This window comes from Piliocolobus tephrosceles, chromosome 14 (genome assembly GCF_002776525.5).
Source record: "Piliocolobus tephrosceles isolate RC106 chromosome 14, ASM277652v3, whole genome shotgun sequence".
Lineage (NCBI taxonomy): Eukaryota > Metazoa > Chordata > Mammalia > Primates > Cercopithecidae > Piliocolobus > Piliocolobus tephrosceles.
Window position 1 is genome coordinate 38525130 of NC_045447.1, and position 12810 is coordinate 38537939.

General features: G+C 40.1%; 1 protein-coding gene across 1 annotated transcript in view; it reads right to left on the minus strand.

Annotated features, from left to right (window-relative positions):
- TMEFF1 (transmembrane protein with EGF like and two follistatin like domains 1) overlaps positions 1 to 12810 on the minus strand; it is a 96348-nt gene that overhangs the window by 2598 nt on the left and 80940 nt on the right. The window contains exon 9 of the mRNA XM_023202661.2: positions 2562 to 2720. Within this exon, the coding sequence (XP_023058429.1) occupies positions 2562 to 2720 (159 nt within the window). The remainder of the gene's footprint in view (positions 1 to 2561; positions 2721 to 12810) is intronic.

The window sequence follows — 12810 nt, forward strand, 5'->3', positions numbered from 1 at the left end:
ATGGTATATGTCAACAGCTGTCCCATAATGGACTGTGTGGGAGAGATACTTAAAAATTCAATGGAAATAAATCCATAAGTACATATATATTCTAAATATTCTAAATCCAAGATAGCAAGACATTAAGACATTCTAGGGGAGGAAATACCATAATAAAAAGACAGGCCTCCAGGAGCAATCTGTGATAAATTCAATGAGATGACTCTTCAGTCGTTAGAGACAGTGGGCAGTGAAGACACTGTGACACAGTTAGAAATACACTGTGATGTCTAAGTGGCTGTGAGGGCAACAAGGAGGGATCTGGAGTATAAACTAGAGGGTACCTCCTTCAAAACGGCCTGCCAGGTAATTTTAATTGAGTAGTTGAGCATTACAGCACTGAAGGACAGAGTTGGGTAAAGGACTGTTGTAAGGGGGCTTTCGTAGCTCTAGGACCTTAGACCGAGGTACATTTCTTATCTCAGGGCTTCAGTTTCCCGACTTCTCTAAATGAAGGGGTTGAACTCAAAGTTGCTTCCCATTGACTCTAACATCCTTTGATCCTCTTAAAAATGGCACTATCTGGCTGGGCACAATCCCAGCACTTCGGGAGACCAAAGCAGGCAGATCACTTGAGCCTAGGAGTGAAAGACCAACCTCAGCAACATGGCCAAACCCAGTCTCTACAAAAAAAAATACAAAAATTAGCCAGGCATGGTGGCGCATGCCTGTAGTCTCAGCCACTCGGGAGATTGAGGTAAGCCCAGAAGGTTGAGGTTGCAATGACCCAAGACCATGCACTGCATTCCAGCCTGAGTGACAGTGAGGCCCTGTCTCAAATAAAGGCACTATGTCCAGGCCTCAAATATCTTCCCTTACTTTACCTTAATTTTTCTTCTGCCTTCCAAATCATTTGTTACCTCACTCCTATTTAACTCTAATAATGTCTTAAATGGTCTTCCCCCTACCTCACATGTTCACTACTCCAATGAATTTTTCTGATGACTCATTAGTACTCTGAAAAAATGATTATACCAAGTCCTTTCCCTGCTCAAAAACCCTAAACTGCTACAAAATCAAGTTTGAACCCTGCTCCCATGACATGGTCATATTGGGCAAAGATGTTTCCCAAGATGACTCAACATGGAACCTTTCAGTGGAAAGAAGAATGAATGGGAATCAAACTGAATCCAAATCCAGACAATTCCACTTACTAGTTGGATGACTACAGGCAAATTACTTAACCTCTGAGCCTATACTAAATGGCTATAGCCAGTCCTGCTGTTAAATGCTTTTTCCCTATCTTCTCTTCCTGTTATCATTATTTGTTACATGATTATGTCCCTACTTTGATCTACCATCCAATTTTATATTCAGTAGTCTTGCCTAAGGGCAAATCATCTGTTCTGTGAAATAAAGCGCACTGACTTTAGTGCCTAGGTGTTATGAAAAATATCTGTTACTTGGAGAACTTTTTTTTTTTTTATCATTTCTAGTTTTATCATTTCGGCTCCAGATGGCTGAGACTACTGAAGGTCTGGCTTCTATCCAGACCTTGGAGAGAAGGGCCATAAATCCATTATGGCCTGCCAATATCTGTATTTGATATGCTTCAACCCTCTGCCCAGAATAATGCAGGGAGGTGGAGATATGATGCTTATGAGACTTCTGAACTGAATCTTAAAGAAAGAGGTAAGCAGGAAGAAAAGACATTAGACTAGGAAAGCACAAAGACAACACGAACTTGCTGGATTTACTCTGACTTTTCTCAGGTCCAGTTCAGTCTGACTTATGTATTTCCACTCAGTTTAGAAAAGACTCATTTTATGCCATTGCAATCCAAATAAGTCATTTAATTTATGACAAATGGTTTTATTTATAACAGAGAATTTTAAAGCTTATTACTTATTGCTGCAATCCAGAAAATGAAGTAATGTTAACACAGTGATATCACAATAAAATTATCTTCAGCCTCTGATTTCTTCCTTTCTTACTATAACTGTGAGTAAAGTACATTCCTAGGGCATAAAACACCCTGCAGTTGTGCAGGGCTTAAAAATTTTCTGCATGGCTCTTCTATGCATGTGCAGACCATTCTAGAAATTCTAAGCCAGTCATGCTGGTTCACACCTACAGTCTCAGCTACTCTGGAGGATCACTTGAGCTCAGGAATTCGAGGCTGCAGTAAGCTCTAATTGCTACTGCACTCCAGCCCGGATGATAGAGTGATGCCCTGTCTCTTAAAAAAGAAAAAAAAAGAAAAGAAAAGAAAAAAAAATTGCTACTAATATTATTTTCCCAGAATATAATGCTCAAAGACTGTATACAATTCTCAGATCCCTAAATTCCTTTTTCTCATTGACTACTCTCACTCCCTCTCTGCTTGTCACCCAGATATACTTGTAAGTCTGGGAATTAGTCCTTGCCTGTATTCTAAAGAAGAAGGATAAAGAGAGACCACTGAAAACCTCTGGGAACTGATCATAGGATTTTTCCTAATAGAGTGGTGGCCTCAAAGCATCTATAAACAAACAGTCGCCTGCCTCTAATTTAAAGTTGATATTTCTTACATCATTACCTACCTTGTTATGCACATTACAATTGCTACTATGATGGCAATCTGTACAGCTCCAATAATTGCTGCAATAAGAACATGAGTAAGCTTTTGCCTACTTGGCACTACATAGAGAATACTAAAGTCTGTCTTTTCACAGTGCTGTCCAGTGTAGCCAGATTCACATCTGAAAAAGGAAAAATATATATATTCCTCTGAAAATTACAAATTTTGATACTCCCAAGCTTTTACATTAAAAAATACAAAACAGTAATAAAATTTAAACAGGAATAGGAAATCAAGCACTTTCCTACAATCTGGGGGGAAAATGTCATTTGTATATTTCCCTACTGTCTTTTTGATATGCCTACATAGTGCTTCTTTCATCTAAATTATATCACATTAGTTTTAAAGTTGCTGAATATTGTTAATATACATCCATTTTGTTATTCTTGCTTTTGCTTTTGGTGTCAAATCTAAAAAAGTATTGCCTAATCTAAGGCCACAAAGATTTACTCCTTTTTTTCATTTTTTAAATTAAATTTGCTTAAAAATTGACAAATAAAATTACATATATTTATCATGTACAATAGGGGTCCTCAGCCCCCAGGCCACACAACAGGAGGTAAGTGGTGGGCAAGTAAGCAAAGCTTCTCTGTATTTACAGCCACTCCCCTTCATTCACATTACTACCCAAGTTCTGCCTCCTCTCAGATCATCACTGGCATTAAGATTCTCATAGGAGCACAAACCCTATTGTGAACTGCGCACACAAGGTTGACTGCTCCTTATGAGAATCTAATGCCTGGCCAGGCGCGGTGGCTCAAGCCTGTAATCCCAGCACTTTGGGAGGCCGAGAAGGGTGGATCACGAGGTCACCAGATCAAGACCATCCTGGCTAAGATGGTGAAACCCCATCTCTACTAAAAAACACAAAAAACTAGCCGGGCGAGGTGGTGGGCGCCTGTAGTCCCAGCTACTCGGGAGGCTGAGGCAGGAGAATGGCGTGAACCCGGGAGGTGGAGCTTGCAGTGAGCTGAGATCTGGCCACTGCACTCCAGCCTGGGTAACAGAGCGAGACTCCGTCTCAAAAAAAAAAAAAAAAAAGAGAATCTAATGCCTGATGATCTGTCACTGTCTCCCATCACCCCCAGATGGGACTGTCTAATTGCAGGAAAAACAAGCTCAGAGCTCCCACCAATTCTACATTATGGTGAGTTGTATAATTATTTCATTATGTATTACCATGTAATAATAACAGAAACAAAGTACACAATAAATGTAATGCACTTGAACTATCCCCAAACCATCACCCCCACCCCCAACCCCCAGACCCCTAGTCCATGGAAAAACTGTCTTCCATGAAACTAGTCCCTGGTGACAAAAGGTTGGGGACCGCTGATGTACAACATGATATTGGGAAATGTACAGACATTGTGGGATGGCTAAATCAAGCTAATTAATATATGCATTACCTCGTATAGTTATCATGTTTGTGGTGAGAACACCTAAAATCTACTTTCTTAGCATTTTTTTCAAAATAGATACATATAATTTCAAAATAGAAATACTCCATCCAGTCACTATAATATAGCTAGCTTATCTATTCCGAATTCTAAGACATGTCAGTTATTTCCAATTTTTCACAATTATAAATTAGATGTGGTAAACATCTTGGTGAATATGCACCTTTCTATAGTTAGTGTTATTGCTTAGGGCTAGGTACCTGAAAATTAGACTATTGGAAAAATAGGTATAAACATTTACAGTTCTCTGAACATAGCATCAAATTATATGCAAGACACTTTTTAGTGTATAAAATATAAACATGTAAGATGCAGGGGTAAGATGAAAATAAGTTATTAATGACAGAAACAATGTCAAGCAGTCAAGGAGATAAGCTGTAGGCGCTAATCTTAGAAATTATCTGAATTCCAATTAAAAGTAGATAAAAAGGGAACTGCATCAGCTGATGATAATTTGACAGGGAGAAATATTTAAGACACTTAACAGACAATTTACATTTTTAAGCTGACAGCAGTGAAATGTATAAATTAGCCAGTCTTCAGTTAGAACTGATTAATAAAACATTTGAAGTACAAAAATAGTATTTATTAATGTCCCACAACTCATTAACAAAAGAATTTGAGGCAGCTTATCACAAAGCACACATTAAAACAACAAAAAAGAAATGTGGGAGGAGGGAACAGGGAAATCCAGTGGTGGTACAAGTCTACCAATCCAGTCCCTGAAGTTCCTAGACACTTCCCAGTACATTTCACATTGGGCTCTATGCTTCCCAGAAAACAAACAAACAAACAAAAAAAACCACAAGCAGTGGGCAGGTATATAGATCATGGAAGAGAATTGAGAGCCTAGAAATAAACCCATACATCTATGGTCAATTGATTTCGACAAGGGTGCTAAGATAACTCAATGGGGAAAGAATCGTCTCTTCAACAAATGGTGCTAACTGGATAGCCACATGCGAAAGGATGAAACTAGACCTCTTCCTCGTGTCACACACAAAAATTGCCTCAAAATGGATCACAGATCTAAATGTAAGAGCTAAAACTACAAAACTCTGAAGAAAAAACATAAGATACAGTTATCATGGAAAATCGTATGGAAGTTCCTCAAAAAATTAAAAATGTAACTACCATATGATCCAGCAATCTCATTACTGGGTATATAACTAAAGGAAATAAAATCAGTATGTTGAAGAAATATCTGCACTCCTATGTTTACTCACAATAGCTAAGATATGGATTCAATCTAGGTGTCCATTAACAAATAAATGGATAAAATAATGAGGTATATATACAAAATGGAATACTATTCAGCCATAAAAAAGAAGGAAATCCTATCATTTGCCTGGATGGACCTGCAGAGCATTATATTAAGTGAAATAAGCCAAGCACAGAAGACAAATACTGAGTGATCTAACTCATATGTGGAACCTAAAATAGTTGATCTCATAGAAGTAGAGTAGAATGGTGGTTACCAGGAACTGGGGTGGTAGGAGGTGGTTGAGGACATGTTGGTCAGGGTATACTAAATTTCAGTTAGATGGGAGGAATAAGTTCAAGAGATGTAGTGTACAACATGGTGACTATAGTTAACAATGTAGTGTATTCTTGGAAAATGCTGAGGATTTTAAGTGCTCTCACCACAAAAGTGGTAATGATGTGAGGTAATGCATATGTTAATCAGCTTGATTAGACATTTTACAATGTATATATATTTCCAAACATGATGTACATTATATATATATGTAATTTTGTCAATTTTTAAATACACTTAATTTTAAAAAGAGAATAAAACATAGGAGTAAATCTTTATCACTTTAGATTAGGCAACAATTTCTTAGATATGACACCAAAAAGCAAAAGCAACAACAACAACAACAAAAGATAAATAGCACTAAATCAAAATTAAAATATTTTGTACTTAAGGACATTATCAAGAAAGTAAAAAGACAACTCACAAAATGGAAAAAAAAAAATGTAAGTTCCATATATCTGATAAGGGACTTATATCTAGAACATATAAAGAACTAATACAACTCTATGATAGCCAAAAAATAAAATAAAAGAGTAAAGGAGGTATACTGACATTTCTCCAGAGAAGATATACAAATAGCCAATAAGCACATGAAAAGATGCTCAACATCATTAGCCATGATGGAAAAAAAAAATCAAAGCCACCATATATACCAGTTTTTATAGTTACTAAGATGGCCTAAATCAAAAAGTCAAGATAATTACAAGTGTTGACGAAGGTACTGTAGGGCATGTAAAACGGTGCAGCCACTTTAGAAAATGGTCTGGCAGTTCCTCAAAATGTTAAAAACACTGGGTTACCATTTGGCCCAGCAATTCTACCACTAAACTTTACCCAAGTGAAATTAAAACATGTTCACACAAAAACTTGCAAATGATCATTCAGAGCAGCATTTTTCATAATAACCATAAAGTGGAAAGAACCTAAATTTTCATTGATTGATGATGAGTAGATTAAAAACATGTGGTGTTATCCATACAATAGAACAGTATTTGGCCACAAAAAGGAATGAAGTACTGATATACGTTATGACATGGATGAACCTGGAAAATGTTACACTAAGTGAAAAAAGCTAGACACATGAGACCCCATACTATATGGTTCCACTTACATGAACTATCCAGAATAGGTAAGGCTATAGAGATAGAAAATAAATTAGTGGATGCCTAGGGCTAGGGAGCATGAGAAGATTTGGGAGTAAAAGCTTAAAGGGTATGAGGTATCCTCTTGAGGAGAAGAAAATGTACTAAAATTGATTGTGGTGATGGTTGCACAACTCTGTGCATATACTAAACATCAATGGAGAAGGAAGGAAGGAAGGCAGGGAGGGAGGAAGGGAGGGAGGCAAAAGTAGTAGGGCAGTTGACACAAAATACAATCTCCATAAAATAAAAACAAATAAGTTGTTCAAAAGAAGTACAGTAATCAAACAAGTTGTTCAAAAGAAGCACAGTTGTTACTGTTATGAAACTTAAGGGAACTTAATCTCATTGCTCCTCATTTAAAGAGGGCACCTTCTAACATAAAGAACAGTATCCTCAACAACACAGCTGCAGTAAATTCTATGATATAATGAAGTCTCATGAGATTTTTAAAATAATGTCCTTCATGATAAGCTAATGGACAATAGTCAAAGCTCAGTAAAATAAAAGCAGTTCCATAGGGAACTGTAACAATGTCCTAGATATGCAGCTCTCTAATGGTTTGGCTTAAGCCAAAGATTATAATCTGAGTATCAAAAAGAATGAATATGCCATGTATCATCGCTGCAGTTCTCCCTGGGTATTATTTTCTCCAACTGACTTTTGGTTATACTATCTGATATGGTTTGGCTGTGACCAACTCAAATCCCATCTTGAATAGTAACTCCCACAACTCCCATTATCATGGGAGGAACCCAGTGGGAGGTGATTGAATTATGGGGGCAGGTCTTTCCTGCACTGTTCTTGTGATAGTAAATGAGTCTCACGAGATCTGACGGTTTTAAAAACAGGAGTTTCCCTGCACAGGCTCTCTCTTTGCCTGCTGCCATCCACGTAAGATGTGACTTGCTCCTCCTTGTCTTTCCCCATCACTGTGAGGCCTCCACAGCCACGTGGAACTGTAAGTCCAATTAAATCCCTTCTTTTGTAAATTGCCCAGTCTTGGGTATGTCTTTATCAGCAGTGTAAAAACAGACTAATACACTCTCCTAATACCTAGAGCACTAACTTCTAGGTTATTACTTCTTCTTCTGTTACTGATTAAAGGCAGATCCAGGGATTCAGTCCTCCACTTTCTACTTTCATCGCAAACACCTTCCACAGGCAATCCTATTCACTCCCACTGTCTCATGTGTGAATTCATTCACACATTCATTTACCACAGTTATTGAGCACCTGCTATGTGCCACCTACTGTGGTGAGCATTTGGGATGCATCAGTGAACAGAATCGATAAAGATCCCTGGCCTGCTTACCAGCTACCAGAAGAAGAGTGTCAATAAACAAAGGAAGTGAATTAAATGGTTATGTTAGAAGGTGATAGATACTATAGGGAATGTGGGGTGTTAAGGGAAACTGCAAACACCAGGTATGAGCCAGGAAAATTTCAGGAAGGGAAGGTTGCAATTTTAAATAAGGCAGTCCGGGTAGGTTAAGAAATTGACATACACCGGGCATGGTGGCTCACGCCTGTAATCCCAGCACTCTGGGAGGCCGAGGCGGGTGGATCACGAGGTCAGGAAATCGAGACCATCCTGACTAACACAGTGAAACCCCGTCTCTACTAAAAATACAAAAAATTAGCAGGGCGTGCTGGCGGGCACCTGTAGTCCCAGCTACTCGGGAGGCTGAGGCAGGAGAATGGCGTGAACCCGGGAGGCAGAGCTTGCAGTGAGCCAAATTCCTGCCACGGCACTACAGCCTGGGCGACAGAGCGAGACTCCGTCTCAAAGAAAAAAAGAAAGAAAGAAAGAAAGAAAAGAAAGTGACATATGAGTAAAGACTTGAAGGAGGTGAGGAGTCTGCCATGCAAACAACTGGAAGACAGCATACCAAGCAAAGGAAGAGCTAGTGCAAGTGCCCTAAGGTGGGAGCACCCACGCATGCATGGCATGCCCAAGAACAGCAAGTGTGGCTGGAGAGAAGGGGGTGAGGGGGAAGACAGCCAGACAGAGAGGTGAAGAAACAAAATTAAGTAGGGCCTTCTGCACTGAGTGAGATGAAAGAAACACTGGAAGGGTTTTAGCAGAGGAATGATATGAACTGGCTTTTATTTTAAAAGGCTCACTCTGCACTTTGGGAGGCCAAGGCAGGTGGATCACCTGAGGTTAGGAGTTCAAGACCAGCCCGGGCAAAATGACGAAACCGTCTCTATTAAAAAATGCAAAAATCAGCCTGGCCAATGTGGTGAAACTGTCTCTACAAAAAATACAAAAAATAGCCGGGTGTGGTGGCGCACGCCTGTAATCCCAGCTACTCAGGAGGCTGAGGCATGAGAATCGCTTGAACCCGGGAGGCAGAGGCTACAGTGACCTGAGATCATACCACTGCACTCCAGCCTGGGCAACAGACTGAGACCCTGTCTCAAAAAAGGAAAAAAGAAAAAAGGCGGGGACGCTCACTCTGTGTGCTGTTTTGATTATGGACTATAGAATACAATCACGGAGACTATTGCAAAAATCCCAGGGAAATATTGGCCTGCACTAGGAATAGCACTGGCAATGGTGAGAAGTAATCAAATTTTGGAGATATTCTGAAACAGAATTCCCAGCTGATTGGATAAGAAAGAGAAGACAGAGATACATCAGAGGGTATTTCGTCTGAGCAACTGAAAAGATGGAGTTGGAATCAACTGAGATGAAGAAGGTGGCAAGTAAAGCAGGTTAAGGGAAGGAGAACAGATCAGGATCAGCTTTAGTCCTGTTAAGATTGAGGTGTCAGACATCCATGTGGAAATGTAAAGGAGGCAGATGGATGTATGAGTTTCAAATTCAGCAGAGAAGTCTGGGATGTATGTAAATTAGGAGTTATTAGCATATGTCATGGAAAGCCCTGAGACTGGACAGAATCTCTAAGGAAAGAGGACTAGGACTAAACCCGAGTACACTACTACATTGAGAGGTCAGGGAGCAAAGGGGGAAGGAAGCAGCCAAGAAAACTGGAATGTCCAGCAAATCAGGAAAAAAACAAGAGACAGTATAATTCTTGACACCAAGTGAAGAATGCATATCACATATGAGGGGGTGATCAACTGTGTCAAATGCTACTGATCATTCAAAAGTAATTTGAGACTAAGTACTGACCACTGAATTTAGAAATGAGAACAGTCCCAGTGGAGTGTTAGGGACAAAAGCTTGTTGGGGTGAGTTCAAGAGAAATGGGAATGAGGAACTGGAGACAGACTTTGGGCAACTCTTTCGAGTTCTATGAAGGAAAGGAAACGAACAGGACAGTAACTGGTGGGAATGAGAATGAGCAGTTTTTTCCAAGATGGAAAAAATAAAAGTTTATCAATATATATGAGATATACTGATATCCAGTTCTATGACACAGAGAAAAAGGGAGAGGATTGCTGGAATGTGATAGTGAAAGTGTGTGCAACTTCTCATATTGCTTCCATTTTCTCAGTAAACTTGAAAAGAAGATCAACAGCCAAGAGTGAGGATGAGAGGAGGTACGGCTAATCTGAGGAGAGAGGAGAAGGTACAAAGAAATCCTATAGGAGAGGAGGAGAATGCATAAACTGCAGGTACAGAATGACTGTTGGCGCAGCATAAAGGGCCCACCTTGAGACCTATAGATATGTCAGTGAGACTAACCTGGTGGTGTGCTTTTCACTGACAGCCATGATCAGCTGCGTGTATAGGTATGCAGTAGGTGGAGAGCTGGGAGGAACCAGGACTACAGTTTTGGCAAGTGAGTATGATGAAGCAACAGAGGAAAGAGGGATTCAAATCAAAGGGAACTACAATGACTGGCCATGGAATTTACACTAACGAGGGAGGGGAAGAGAATATCCAGGGAGTGAGGGACACTGAAAAGGTGATAGGATCAATAAACGGGAGGGCTAGTGGGATAGAAGAATTGCTAGGTAGAAAGTAAAATGGATATGCTAGAGAAGGAATGATTCTCAAATGTATGTCTTCAATCACATCTCTCTCATCAGTTCCAAAACTAAAATATATCCAGCAGCCCACCAGACATCTGTAAGCGGATATCCCACAGTCATCTTAGACCAAGCACGTCAAACTGAATATATCATTTCCCCTCAAACCTTCTCCCTCTTCCCAATGCATTTCCCACTCAATCTTGTGTTAGCCAGAAACCCAGGAGACTGTCCTGACTCTTCATCCCACTAACCTCCACCAACCCCAGGTTCTCGTGCTCATATCCAACCTAACAGGTCGGTCACCAACATCTATGAGTTCAACCACCTAATGATTTCTCTGCAATCCATTTATTTTATCAGCCTCACAACAACTCCTTCATACTTAATTCAGGCCCTTACTTCTTACTAAGTCTCCTAAATTTTCTAATCTACTTTCCACAATGTCACCAGAGTGACTTTCAGATTTGATCGCATCATTGCTACTTAAAATCCTCTAATGGTGTCTCGCCGCCTTTAAAATAAAAGCCAAGCTCCTGGGATAGGCCAAATATTCCTGTAAGATCTGACTCTTCCTCCAACAATGTCCCCCACCCATCTTCAGGCTGACATGCCTTTTCTGAAGTCCCAAATCGCCTCATGTATACCCGTGTATGACAGCATTTTTCATATTGTAATTACTTGTCAGTCTCTTCCACCAGGTTGTATGGTTTTTAAAGGCAAGATCCCTGGATCTCTGTCATAGTTGAATTTGACACCCCAATATCAGGGAGAATTTGGCATTAATAAGTCAATCAATCAATCAATCAATCAAAAAACCAAATCAGGCCAGGCGCGGTGGCTCACGCCTGTAATCCCAGCACTTTGGGAGGCTAAGGCAAGTGGATCACCCAAGGTCAGGAATTCGAGACTAGCCTGGCCAACATGGCAAAACCCTGTCTCTACTAAAAACAGCAAAATTAGCCAGGCATGGTGGCACACGCCTATAATCCCAGCTACTTGGGAGGCTGAGGCAGGAGAATCGCTTGAACCTGGGAGGGAGGTAGAGGTTGCAGTGAGCCGAGATTGCACCACTGCACTCCAGCCTGGGCGACAGAGCAAGACTCCATCTCAAAACAAAAACAAAACAAAACAAAAAATCAATGGTACCATAATGCCAGAAGATTTTAACCTAATAATAGGACTATAGCTAAAAGCTGTTTATCCTTACCTGTTTACTGCTATACAAACACACCTACCTACTAGCAGAAGTACAAATACCATGGCCTGATTCCTATAGACACTGCACAGACTCAGACAAAAGAAAAAGATCAGCTGCTTTTCAGGAGTTATAATTGTGCAGAAAAGGGATTCTTTGGCATTTAAGATACTTCTTTTTTTTTTTTTTTTGAGACGGTGTCTCGCTCTGTCCCCCAGGCTGGAGTGCAGTGGCACGACCTCAGCTCACTGCAAGCTTCAGGCCATTCTCCTGCCTCAGCCTCCTGAATAGCTGGGACTACAGGCGCCCGCCACCGCGCCCGGCTAATTTTTTGTATTTTTAGTAGAGACGGGGTTTCATCGTGGTCTCGATCTCCTGACCTTGTGATCCGCCCGCCTCGGCCTCCCAAAGTGCTGGGACTACAGGCGTGAGCCACCACGCCCAGCCGATCCTCCTCTTAAAAATTTATCATCATCACACGTCATTCAAAAATATTTACTGAGTTCCTACTGGGCTAGGTCCTACACTAGGCACAGGGAAAATACTGGTTAACAAAACAAAGAGCCCCTAATGGGCTTACAGTCTAATAATATCAACTGCTATTCACTAAGTACACACTACATACCAGGTATTAGGCTAAGCACTTTACATATATTATCTCGCTTAATTTTAACAACATGAGATAGGTACTATTACTATTCTACTTTAAGAAAGATGAAAATGAGGCTTAGATATTTTATGTAACTTCCAAAGAACACACAGACAATAATTGGCCAAGTCAGTGTATTCAATTCCAAAGCCTTTAACCTGTACACCATTCAATCCTCTTACTTTCAGTTAGTAAAATACTAGAAAATGACCTGGTATCACATCATTACCAGAACATGATCCTCTCTCTCATCCTTCATTTAAGTATCTTGAAAGATGTC